The following is a 13,680-nucleotide window of genomic DNA, read 5'->3' as shown; positions in this document are numbered from 1 at the left end:
CACTGCCTTCAAAGGTCAAAAGACCATTCTGTAAATGTATGAGGGGCTTCCCAAATGTTGCAGAAATAGAAAGGATGGGTCAGATCACTGTGCGCAGGACCCCAAGTAAGGCAGGGATCTGGACACTTGCCTCTTGGTCTGAGTGAGGAGGGAGGAGGGAGTCACCCAATCCATGAGCCAAAACCTGCTTCCTCTGCCAGCACCCCTCCCCCCGACCTTGGACCCAGCTGCCCCTTCCTCAGGCAGCCAACTGTCCCAGCTTTCTCTGGCCCTTGGCCATTTCTGCCTTTGCTGACTTCCTAACTGCTTCGGTTAGTATGTCCTGCATATTAGAGGGGATGCAGAGGGAAGGAAGTGGGGGGTGCTGGCCAGACACATAAGACATGAAAGCTGCTCCAGCCCTGCAGAGGATCTTGAACTAAAAAACAAGAGCCACGCACTGAAAGGCTCCGGGGACCCCCAGGGGCCCAGGGTCGAGGAGGACTGGGATGAGGATGCTGCAACCACCATCTCCCCCAGTCTTGCTGGCTGACACAGATTCCTAGCATCTCTGCTTTACCACTCAGCATCCATGGGGGGCTTTCATAACCTTTGGGTATAAATTATGGAACTGAAACAATTTTAGTATATGTGCTGCCGAAGCGAGCACAGGAACTGAAACAATTTTATATTGGCCTAATAAAACCTAATCAAGAGCAATGTATTATAAATACATTCATTCCAAATATTTTTTTAAAGGACTAATTTCTTCAATACCACCACGACCACCACCAACATATGGAAAGAAATCAGGGCGGGGAATGTAGAGACTCAAACTTACAAGACAGATCAACAAAAGCAATGCATGGGCATTATGTGGATCCTGATTCAAATAAGTCAACTGTTAAAACACTTCTGTGAGACAATCAAGGAAATCTGACCCCTGGGTAGAAATGGGCTATTAGAGAATCATTCATTTCTTGGTATGATAATGGTATTGTGGTTATATTTTTAAAAAGTCCTTAGAGTTTTTTAGTGTGAACTAATGACATATTTTCAGATGATATGATGCCTGGGATCTGATTTAAAATAATCCAATTTCGGGGCAGCCCCGATGGCTCAGCAGTTTAGCACCGCCTTCGACCCGGGGCATGATCCTGGAGACCTAGGATCGAATTCCATGTCAGGTTCCCTGCATAGAGCCTACTTCTCCCTCTGCCTGTGTCTCTGCCTCTCACTCTCTGTGTCTCTCATGAATAAATAAATAAACTGTTTAAAAAATAAAATAAAATAAAATAAAATAAAATAAAATAAAATAATCCAATTTTTAGGGGAGTGGGGTGTGCCTGAGGTGTAGAGGGAGCAGAACAGCTATGAACTAAGCATTGCTGAAGTGGGTGATGGGCACCCAGGAGTTCAATATCCTACTCTTTTTTATATGTGCCTAAAATTTTCCATAATAATGAAGGAAGAGGAGGAAGAAAGAGAAAAAAATAGAAAATCATTTTGAATTATGAGCTACTGAAAATGATTTGCCCCACTGAGGACAGTCAAAGACTTACAGAGAAGAGTCAGAGTTAGTTTTAACTGCTTAAACCCATGAGACTCCACAACCATTTCCAGGGACAGTAAAGAAGCTGGCAGGTTATATGGAACCATGACCCACAAAGCCCCACCAAACCTCACTCATGCAGTTCCCACCGAGGCCAAACTCCCATTGTCTTGTTTTTGCAGCGAGAGGAGGCAGGAGACAGGACCAGGTTGGTGGTGTGGCAGATGAGCCTGGGGCCTTTGGGTAGGCGGTGATATGAAGGTCTTACAAGATGTCCAGGCCACCCAGGAGGCAAGACACGGACCTGAATACAGCCCATCTGACCCCACTGCAGACTCTAAAGGCCACTTCACCTCGCCAAGCCTCAGCTTTTTTATCTGACAAATCAGGGGGTTGAACAAGAGAATCCATTTCACACCCAGATTGTTCTACGGCTGGGGTTTCTAGATAGCTTTAGCACAGGCTGTGCAGAGCCCACCCTGGGGGACCTCAGTGGTGTTTCTGCTGCTTCTCTTAATGGTGGATGTGGGGAAGTGGGAGAGCTGGCCGGCTGGTGGTGTTAGGAAGGAGTCTGGATTCTGGCCTCAGCTGAGGAGACCTGGGGTACAGGCTCCTGGGAGAGATGTCTCCTAAGGATGGGGCAAATGTCTGCCTGGAAACCAGAGGAGTCCGGCAGGAGGTTTAAAAGGAACAGTGGTGATGTGGGGGGAAAGAACACTCAGCTGAAACCCTGATGACATGGTGGACTGCCAGCAAATGGGAAAGGCAAGGGAAGAAGAAACCATCATGGTTCCTGATGGTGGCAGGCCACTGGGCAGAGCATGCACACGGTGAATGTCACTCAAGAGAGGATACAAGATCTCGCAGCCGTCAGCAGGACATGCAAAGATGGGACCAGGACTGGAAGAAACTGGTCTTCCTGTGGAGGACCCCGGGTGGCTACTCAAAATGAGGGAAACTTCTAGAAAGAAAAGCAGAGAAGTCCTCTCTGGCAAGAAAACACACTCCTGTGTTGAGCTCAAAGTCTGAGGTAAAAAAAAAACATGCAGAGAACATTTGGATGAGACCTGGCTGATTCAATGGAAGAAACGAATTTTAAGTTGCTTGAGGCATGCCACAAAATGGGCACCAAAGTCAGGGAACTCTGGCTTTCTGGACACTGAATGAGTCTCTTCATTTGGCCAAAGAGCAGAACCTCCATGTTCCTGACTTGTCTCTAGACATCTACATCCTCCAGAAGAGAGAGGAGACAGCAGGAAGTGCTCCCTGGGCTGAGCCACTGAGAGGGTCTGGCTGAGGACACAGGAGAGACATGTGGAACCCAGGAGAACCCAGCCAGGTCATAATTACAGGCAGGGGATGGCTTTGAATTCTCCAGGAAGGCCGGTTTCATCTACTTCAGGAAGGCTCAGGATGACTCCGAGAAGGCTGATGCCTCCTGAGAATTGCAAAGACCTCAGAAAGTGATTCTGTCATTGAGGATGCAAATGAGAGGAAGAGAGTATCCCCCAAACCAGCAGGGGAAATATACGGACTTTTATTTTTAATTTTTTAATTTTTATTTTTTTAAGATTTTATTTATTTATTCATGAGAGGCACAGAGAGAGAGAGAGAGAGAAAGAGAGAGAGAGAGAGAGAGAGACAGGCAGAGACAGGCAGAGGAAGAAGCAGGCTCCATGCACGGAGCCTGATGTGGGACTCAATCCCGGGACTCCAGGACCACACCCTGGGCCAAAGGCAGGCGCCCAACCGTTGAGCCACCCCCTATATACGGACTTTTAAAGAACGCTATCCCTCCATCTGTCTACCTATCTATTATCAAAACAAATAAATGCCTTTATGTCTGATCAATGTAACATTAAATAATAAGATACTATCTGTACTGGTTTCCCAGCTACCTGGTGAGTGATTTCCTTTGGAATACTTACAAGAGTTTTAAAGAGTTTTAAACAAGAGTTGTGGAAGGAGATGGATTTTTTTTTTTTTAATTTTAAAGATTTATTTGAAAGAGAGAGAGAGAAAGAGAGAGCATGAGCAGGGGGAGGGGCAGAGGGAGAAGGAGCATCTCAAGCAGACTCCTCGGTGAGCATGGAGCCCCATGCCAGGCTTGATCTCACAACCCTGAGATCAGAACCTGAGCTGAAACCAAAACCTGGACACTTAACTGTTGGAGCCACTCAGGTGCCCCAGGATATGGATTTTTAAATCACATAGAAGAGGGTCCAAACGAATGGGCACCTACAGTCATATGCAGGGCAACCTACTAGAGTAAGGAAGAGCCGAGCTGACTGCTTTATGCCGCTGGAGGGCTTCTCAGAGAAAGCACAACTTCCCAACTCCTTCTTTGCACAATGAGGGGACCAAGCATTGACTAAAAGGAACTGAAGTCAGAAGAGAATGAGCTGGGGAAAGAGGGCACCTAACACCTAAAGGAATTCAAATCTCCTGACTCACATAAATAAGATCTCAGAGTGCTGAGAGGCTGTGAGAGTGATCAAAGTGCTTTCCTGGGGTCTTCGAGAAGACAGTGGGAGAAAGGTTCTGTGAGACTGGGAGCCCGTGATTCTAACAGGCCAGAAAAGGACAAGAAGACAGGTGTGCTGCAAATTAAGGCAGGTGATGAATTTACAGGGTGTGGATGTAGGCAATATTAAAACACACCTTAAAAGTAATATGCTAATGAAACTGCAAAATCACAGTACCTTTTCCCAGAATGCTACCACACCAATGTAAGAAAATTGTTCTTATTTGGGGAGGGGAGTTTCTCTTCCAGACTTTGCCCGTCTTTAATCTTAAAAAAAATTTTTTTTCAAAGATAAGTATTTTATTTATTTATTTTTAAAGATTTATTTATTTATGATAGAGAGAGAGAGGCAGAGACACAGGCAGAGGGAGAAGCAGGCTCCATGCCAGGAGCCTGATGTGGGACTCGATCCTGGGACTCCAGGATTGCACCCTGGGCCGAAGGCAGGCGCCAAACCACTGAGCCACCCAGGGATCCTCTTTTTTTAAAAATTTTTAATCATGGTGGTAAAAAACTCATAAGATTTACCTTAACCATTTTTAAGTATACAGTTCAGTAGTGTTAAGTCTATTTACACTGTTGTGTAATAGATCCCCAGAACTTTTCTATCATGTGAATATGAAAGTCTATACTCATTGAAGTAGGACTTCCCATTTCCCCTATCCTACTATCATAATTTTACATAGTTGCCTTCCTCACTACGTTTTTTCCCCTCATTTTATTATTTTATTATCATTATTTTTAAGTAGGTTCCGTGCCTAGCATGGAGCCCAACACGGGGCTTGAACTCACAACCCTGAGATTGAGACCTGAGCTGAGCTCAAGAGTCAGACACCTAGCCAACTGAACCACCCAGGCCCCACCCCCACTACTTTTAATATATATATTCTGTAATGTTATAGATTTTCTTGATTTTTTTAAAAAATAGAATCTTCCTTGTTTGCCACTGTAATTTGTAGGTCATAATTTACAATTCTCTCTCATGCTGGACAGGTGCTGGTTACCTCTAGCTTGGCCCTACAAGAGTCATACTGTAGTGGCGGCAAAGCCAAGACCACCCTTGAACAGTGTGGCTTCTGGGAGGAGGGATGGTGGAGCCTCTGGACCTGAGAGACCCAAGTGAGAGGGCTCCAGGCTGGCCACTGCTTCCGGGGCAGGGCTGATCTGCAGAGACGTCAGCTTGAGAGTGCAGGCAAAAGAAAACCATCTCTGCACCCCTCTATGCACTGGGGAGTGGGCCCAGAGTCCTTCATTCCAGCCTTGCTAGGCTTTGCAGGGAGGATGGGGCATGAAGCTCAGACAAAGGTAGGGATGGCCACCCACTAACTGCTCTCTGCCTGGTCAGAATGTTTTCCCTTAGGATGTACTTTTACAGGAATGTGATTACTAAGTGAAAGGGGCTGTCCCCCTCATTTTTCTGATAGAAAAAAATTAGCAATAAAAAGTAAACAAATCCCCAAGATACTAAGGGCAAGCCATTTGGTCAGCTTCACAACCCACTGGTGGAGAAGCCAAGCTGTTTCCTAGGTTGGAGTTCTGCCCACAGAGTTTTGTCTAAACTCAGTAGATTTTCCCCTTTTGCTTGGCTCTGATACAAAACTACCGATCGTTAAAACTGTCATACAGCTCTTGCACTATAAACACAGACTTGATGAAGGGACAACTCTATAGAAGGACTTTATGAATGACAGCCCTCGCTCTTGCCATAAATGCATCCATAGTCTGGAGGTTGCCCATTCAAAGCAAAAGAGAGAATACATACACCATTTGCCAGAAAGTGGTGCTTACACACCCATTCAGCTAGGGGCAGGACTATACTTAGGGAGATCTGCTCACTCTCTATTGTCCTCCAAGGGGCCCCTGACCCTCGCCTGGGCCCTGTACCACTGTCCTCTCTACCCTCACCTGCTGCCCAAATCCCTCTCCATTGGCCTTCACTTGACTTAGGATTTCCTTGCACCATATGCCTAGTGGTAATATTTTAAGATAGATAGATAGATAGATAGATAGATAGATAGATAGATAGATTGATAGATAGCTGATAGATTTATTGATTGATTGAGTAATTGATTGAGAGGTTGAGGGGGAGGGGCAGAAGGAAAGGGAGAGAGAGAATTCCAAGCAGACTCCAGGCTGAGTGCATAGCCCATTGTGGGGTGTGACCCCATGACCCTGAGCTCATGACCTGAAATCAAACGTCAGACATTCAACCAACTGAGCCACCCAGATGCCCCACCTGGCATGGTGTGTAATCTATTAGTGATATTTACTCGTTGGTTTGCTGCTTTGCAAACATCATAAGTGCTGTGATGTCCTCATACACAGACTATGTCTCATACCCAAACTGCAATGAAATACTGGTATTTTGATCATAGTATGATTGGCAGATCTGCAATGCAAGATTGTTGAGGGCTTCCTTAGGAATGAAGAATTGATTTTACCTGAAACCAGTCCAAAAAAGCCTCCCTTCCCTTTTCTTTAGGCCCCATGAGGGGCCTGTCTTGTTTGGAGGCTGTGTCCTCATTACCTAGAAGGGTGTCTAGCTGAATGAACCAAATGAATCAAGGGATGAATTAACCTGCAGGTAACCTGCTGGTACCACTTCTTTTCCCTCTCACACTCCTGGCTGGTCACTACTCATTGGATGAATTTATAATCACGAGTCTTCATAAGTAAACTTCAAATGATTAATTCCACCAGAATTAGACTGAGTCTGACCATACACATTTCCAGGACTAGTTAGTAGCTCTCTGTGTGGAGGGAACGATGCTAAGTTCATAAGCAGCAGGTACTTTTTGGGTACCCGTGCGCCCCTTTGAGCGGTTCAGCACAGCATAAATGTGAGCTTCTCTAGCAGCAGCTAGGCTTTGCTAACTACGGCAAGCGGGTGCTGGCTTCTGGGCCTTGGGTGGGCTCTGGCTAGAGGGATGGTGCGCTATCAGGGTGAGAAGCCAGCAGGAGGGGATGGGTCACTGACAAGCGGTTCTCAGGACTCAACTAGGGGAGATTTACCGGTGGAATGGACTCCTGTGTGGCCCCTGCAGAGGCAGCCGGGCCCTCCCTGCTCCACCTCGGCGTAAAGGAAACATGGCTGCCATCGTCCCAGTGCTGAGAAGGCTCATTGCCCTCAAGCCTTGGCAGAAACAAAAGGTGACACTTGTTTAAAGTAAGGCACTGTCCTTCGGTGAGTAGATCTCATTAGGATGTTGAGGGCACCCGAGCCCCAGGCAGCACCTGCACACACAGGGTGATGGGGTCTCCTTGACCAGGCACCACTTCGGTGTGTGGGGCCACAGGATCTGAGCCCTGGCATTATTCTCTGTGCTCCATGGGATAAAGCTGCCTCTTTCTCTCCTCAGTGGACGGGGTTGATGTGACAGTACGTGATTAGAGTCTGAAGAGCTCTGAGGTCACAAAAAGGGGTGGTATACACAGTGCCTCACAGATTCTAGAGTCCCTGTTTCCTAAGTTTGCACAGATTTCCTGCGAACACCTTCATTCACCCAATGCAAGGATCACCTGCTTTTGCCAACAGCAGGTGGCGTTCACGCAAGCAAAATGAAATGCAGATGCTGTCACTTAAGATTTTGTGCTTTGGGGGAAAAAAATGAAAACAAACTTGTCCTGCATCCTCCTACTTATCAAACGCTGTGCTCTCTGAACACAAAGTGTGTGCTCACAGTAATTTTGCAGGTGATAGAAGGCTTGTTGAAAACTGTACCATTTGTCAGGTGTGAGCAGGCAGGTAGGTAGGCCCTTTCAGTGACTAGGCAGGATGGGACTTCGGTTAACTCCAGCTCCATAATGGCTATGAATTGGGAATTGGGTATTTCTAGGCAAGCCAAAATAAAGGGATGTGTCCTTTCATCTGGCTCTCCAGAGCACAGAGGAGGACTGAAGGGGAGGATTCCCAGCAGGAGCATTAGGGGATCAACCTCATCCTGTGACAACAGAGCTGGAGGGGCCCACTCAGGTCCCTAGGCCCAATGACTGCTAAATGTGGCTATGTATCATTAGTTACTTGTGAACTGTGTCCAAATGCAGAGTCCTGGCTCTATACCCCAGATCCTTGAGTCCAAATCAACAAGACTGGGGCCCAAGAAACTGAATTTATTTCTATGATCCCCCAAGTGACTCTTAAGTGAAATAGCAATTCACCGGACTGGTCTCTATGACCCAGTGGCCTAACCTACACTTCTTGACTCACAGTGACTGACAGTAATTACCAGTTCCAGACCATACACGCCTGTCCTGCATACGTGTGTATGCCTCTGTCCCTCACAATGGTGCTGTGAGGTAGGTACTATGTAGTATTACTGCTGTCCCCATTGTGCAGGTGAGGAAAATGAGAACCCAGGCCTCGGCCCTAGAACTCAGGAACGGTTCCTTCAGGGATATGTTTCAAGTCTTCTTTCGGGCACGTTTAAATCCTCCTTTTGGGCCAACTTTATGCCTCGTGGGCAGAGCCTGAATTCTGGGCCTGCATTTGCCCTTTGGATATGCTGGCTTCAAATTCCAGTAATACATATTTGGAAATAACAGGCAGCCTCTATCCCTCAGAAAATGCTGCAAAAGGTTGAAACTATACTATGAGATAGAGGCAAGGCCAAAAGGCAGGAATCATTTATTAACTATAAGGACTGTTGGGCATTAGGTTGGATCAATAAGGGAGACTTTTTAAAACTTTCTTGTGCAATTCTGGATTTCTTCAAGAGATCTTTAATAACTGGTCACATTCATTTGAAATACAAAAGACATTGTGAAGAGGGAGTAAGGGAAAAATGTGAGTGCATTTCAAGAGTCTGGAGAAGGTAGTGTGTGAATGAGTGTGTGTGTGCGCGCACACACGCACATGTGTGGTGACCCTCAAGAGATCTGGGATGAAACATCTCAGAGCAGATGAAAATGCCCTCCTAAGGGCTCATCCTGCAGGGCTCTGTTGGCAGGACACTAGGGGCGAGATAAACCTTTACCAGCCAGGTCGTTTCCCTTGTGGTGACGTCTGGGATGTCGATAGGAGATGGACACTGTGAGGGCACAGATTACGTGTTTCTACAGATCGCTTCCCCATGCCATCTGAGGGTCAACTCTCCTGTAGGCAGGAGGGATCTGGGATCATAAGGCCGAGGTCTCAGATTCTGGCTTGCCAGTCTCTTGTGTTCTTCCAATAAACTCTCGGTTCTACAAAACTCTTAGAGCATTAACAGACTAAGTCACCTCACAGAGACTCTGTAGGGAAACCACAGCTATTATGGGGAAAGCCCTTATTCAGTTACAGATCTGATCCCCAAATACAGCTGTAGATCGGTCTTAAGGAGTCTGGTAAGACAGTGTATGATATGAGAGCAAAACCCACATGCTTCTGCTCAGTCTGGTCTTCACAGATATGTACCGGTGTCCTGGGGCATCCCCCCACACAAGTGCTGACCAAGGGAGGGGACAGGTGGGAGCATGCAGTGGACATCACTCACCTCAGTGCGCTGTACCCCTGGCACACGCTGACACAGCACAGGACCTTATCTTGGTTTGCCTGAGTCTCTCCCAAGTATTTACACACGATGTTACCACCTAGGCTGAAGCCCACAACGACCAGCTGGGTCTGGGGATATGTCTTCTTGATGTAGTTTACCATTGCTCCAAACTCCCAGGTGCAGCCTGTGGGCAGAGAGGTGAGGCCAATCACTGTGGGTGCAACAAAATGACTGAGCTGCAGAGAGCTAGAAGGTTCCTGCCTGAGCCCCAAGTTGCTGACAGACAGGTATGTGTGTGTTTGTGTGTGTGTGTGTGTGTAGGAAAGAGAGAGAGAGAGGGAGAGAGAGAGAGAGAGAGAGAGGCATATATACACACACTTTGGCGACCTGGAGAAAAGTTTCCAGATGTTCCTCAGGACAAGAGGAGAACCAGCCTTTAGTGGTGCCCATGATGCCACTCATCATGGGCAGATGTGCAATGCTCCCTGAAGGGGGCTTGTGGAAAAGCCTGTCTAGAAGCTCATGGAAATCAAAATAGATATTCAGAGTGTGTGCGAGCATGTCTGTTCACAAAAGCAACAGCAAGACCCTTTGGGATTAGCTTCTTTGGCTGCAAAACAGGATGCTATACCCCTGTGTATGATGACTCATGGTGTTAAGAAAAGTACCAAGTGAATGTTATTTACAGGATCTTGTCAGCGTGGGGGAAGGAAGGAAGGACAAACTTCAGTCTGGAGGGACGGCCAGGACTCTCTACGGGATTAGAATATTAAACTCTTGATGATGTAAGGACAGAGTGCCAAGAGAGGCAGGCTCACTGAGAAGCACACAGAGGAGACCCCTGCGCGGAGAGGGCCTGGTTTGTCCAAGAGAGATGATCTCAGTTGGTCCCACGCGGAAGCCCGCAAAGCCATGTTCTGTTCTCCGTGGCTTTGCTAAGAGGAGGAGGTTAGTGCCGCGCATGGGTGAAGGGGTCTGTCACACCCTTCTAAGACCCAACCCCAGGCTCCTCAGGGAGCCAACTTAAAGCCCAACAGGGAAAGTCAGGGACATTGGCAAGACACATGCACGTGACAGGCCAGCATGAGGAGACTCTGGATTTACAGTCGAAACAGGCCGCTGACCTAGGCAGCGGTTCAGAGGTTTTACCATTCCTCGCGGGGGTTGACCGCTGCTTCTCACACCGGCAAGGCACAGGAGATGCTGCCTTTGGAGCCCTGGGCACGCGCCTTGTATAGCTTCCTTTCATAGAGGGATGCGGCCCACGCCAGACCAGCACAACCCCAGGCAGAGGGGTTCTCAGACTACAGGGGGTATAGGATCACTTGGAGGGGCTGTGAGATAGGGGCAGCCCTGGGCCCCACCCCCAGACCAGCTGTCTGGAGACTCAGTAAGAGGGGGGCCAGGCCCAGGAACCTGCATTAACATTTTTTTTGAATAGGTAAAATCTGCATATGGCCCAAAATTCAAAAAACATTAGAGATGTGGTAACAGGTAATTTCTTATATTCTTTTAAAAAATGTCAGTGGTAGCATACAGATTATTTAATACCTTGTTTTCTTTGTTTTTCTTATTTTAACACTATGTCTTGGAAACCACTATGTAACAATACACAGAAATCTGCCCTATTCTTTTTTTTTTTAAGTCATATCTACTCCCAATGGGAGCTCGAACTCACAACCCCCAGATCAAGAGTCCCACTCCAACCAACTGAGTCAGCCAGGTACCCCCACTCTATTCTTTTTTATTTTTATTTTTATTTGATGAGGCATAATGTAATAGGAAAGTGCATGATGAGTTTATACATGCTTACACCCATATAAACATTGCCCAAACCTTTTAAACTATTGTTTAAATTATTTTGAACAAGTAATTATAGCTTAAGACTTGAAAAGGCCAATCTAGGCTTCTAGATTTTTCTCCCAAAGCAGTGTTCTTCAATCCAACTGCATCGATCTAACAGCACATTAAATCACCTGGGGATCTTGAAAAACAGTAACACTAATGCCTAGGCTGTCCACAGGCCGTCCTCCCAGGCCTGGGAGGTCCTTTACAGGATCTCCAGGTGCCTCCAAAGTACAATCAGGGCCCAGGACCACTCATGTGAGGAGAAAGGACCTCTCCAGCTCCGACAAATACAGAAAAGTGGTTTCTGAAGCATACTCTTGCTCTGTCTCTGGGCCATCCCTTTACAGACTTCCTGTGCCCTTCAGTAAGCAGCCTTCACATGTGGAGGCGCTGCTCTACCTTTTGGAAGCTTCCAAAGTGGGTTGTTGGCCTAGTAGCAGCTTTCCGAATATATCCTCAAAGCCAGGTTTCACTGGGTGTTATTCTGTATGTTGGTAAATTGAACACCAATAAAAAATTAATTTATTTTTTTTAAAAAAAGCCAGGTTTCTACAGCAGGGGTGAGTCCCCACTCTACACCACCAGGCACCTTTTCCAGGTCCACCAAATGCCCAATCTTTAAAGCCTTGAATACAGACAGGTGCTTTCTGGTACTCTTTCTTGTAAAGAGTGAACCAGAAAAGTAGCATCAAGGTTAGATCACTGTATGTTTTAAGCACTAGCAGTGGCCAGTGGTTCTCAAAGTATGGTCCCTGGGCCTGCTGCATCAGCACTGCAGAGCTGTTCAAATGCATGTTCTCATGTTGCACCCCATCTCCTGAATCAGGAACTCTAAGGCTGGGGCCTAAGCAAAGGGTTCAAACACAGATTGCTGGGCCCTACCTCCAGAATTTCTGATTCAGGAGATCTGGTCTGGGTGAGCTAACAATTTGCCTTTCTAACAGGTTCCCAGGCAATGATGTTGTTGCTGGTACAGGGACCACACTTTGAGAACCATTGTCCTAGTTGACAAAAAAAGTGGAGGATATCTTTGATTTTGTTTCTTTTGTCTTTCAAATAGGCAGTTCAAAAAGTTGCTTCATGTCACTCAGACTTAAATGCAAGTTTAAAAGATGATTAGGAATCATTTTCCATTGCCCTTGCTAGAAAAGGTCACCAATGCCCCAGATCAGAAGGGGGTGTGGGTATTTGGGCTACTGGCCTGTCCACTGATGTAGGGAGTGTATGCTGGCACAGCCTTCAGAAGGCAACGTGGTAGCATCTATTAGTGCTGGTCTAAGTACAAATGGCCTAGCAATTCCACTTCTGGGGGCTTTATACTACAGGTGTGCAAAGAGGTATGCACGTAAGTGCAAAGATATGTGAGCAAGAATGTTCACTGCAGCATTGCTGGTCACAGTAAAGGAGTAGAAATTCCCATCAGCAGAAGCCCAGTGAAGTCGCTATGAAAAAGAATGAAGTTGAGACCAAACTGCTGACATGGAGTGCCTCTGATCACCTCATGGATCAGGGTGGGAGATGCCACCATCTCCAGTGTGTGCCTGGGCTTGAAAGGGCTTATAGCACAATCTATCTGACTGAATATTCACTAAAAAGCCACAGCAGATACTGACCTCCTGGAGAGGAGAATTGGGGATTGAGGGTGGGAGGGAGACACAGCTTGACTCATGGTATATAGACTTTTGCACCGCTGGAATAGTTTTACTATGTACATACACTAGTTTTTCTTTTTAAAAGATTTTATTTATTTATTCATGAGACACACACAGAGAAAGAGAGAGAGAGAGAGGCAGAGACACAGGTAGAGGGAGAAGCAGGCTCCCTGCAAGGGGCCTGATGCGGGACTCAATCTCAGAACCTCGGGATCAGGACCTGAGTCAAAGGCAGATGCTCAACTGCTGAGCCACCCAGGTGCCCCTGTTTTTCAACAAAAATCCAGCTAGTTAAAAAAAACAATGAAAATAAAGAATAAAAAACAATAGTTTAAATCCCTTTAGACCAGTTTAACCTAGGTTTCAGACACTCAGCACATCCCTCACACTGGAGCAGAGGTTTGTGCTGCTTGCAATGGGAACATCATTTGCCTACATAAGAAATGGGACTTATTTTAAATTGTTACTAAAATCTTTACTTTTCCACCATTTTCTTGGGGTTCTACCTAATTTCGTTTATCCCTTGACTACCTACAACCCTATGTTTTGTTCTAATATGAAGGAACCTCTATTAGGTGGTATACTCTTTATGGCAAAGATGCTCCTGGTCTTGTTTCTCACTGTATCCGTGGGCCAGCCACTGGGTGGCCACTC

At 46.5% G+C, this 13,680-nt stretch overlaps 1 protein-coding gene across 3 annotated transcripts in view; it reads right to left on the bottom strand.

Moving 5' to 3' along the window:
• ABHD2 (abhydrolase domain containing 2, acylglycerol lipase) overlaps positions 1-13,680 on the bottom strand; it is a 103,261-nt gene that overhangs the window by 16,649 nt on the left and 72,932 nt on the right. For all 3 annotated transcript variants that reach the window (XM_025438521.3, XM_025438522.3, XM_049108452.1), the window contains exon 6: positions 9,527-9,710. In XM_025438521.3, the coding sequence (XP_025294306.1) occupies positions 9,527-9,710 (184 nt within the window). The remainder of the gene's footprint in view (positions 1-9,526; positions 9,711-13,680) is intronic.

The sequence above is a fragment of the Canis lupus genome, chromosome 3 (assembly GCF_003254725.2).
Source record: "Canis lupus dingo isolate Sandy chromosome 3, ASM325472v2, whole genome shotgun sequence".
In the NCBI taxonomy this organism is placed as follows: domain Eukaryota; kingdom Metazoa; phylum Chordata; class Mammalia; order Carnivora; family Canidae; genus Canis; species Canis lupus.
Note: the sequence above shows the minus strand (reverse complement) of the source record. Positions and strands in the feature narration are given on the sequence as shown.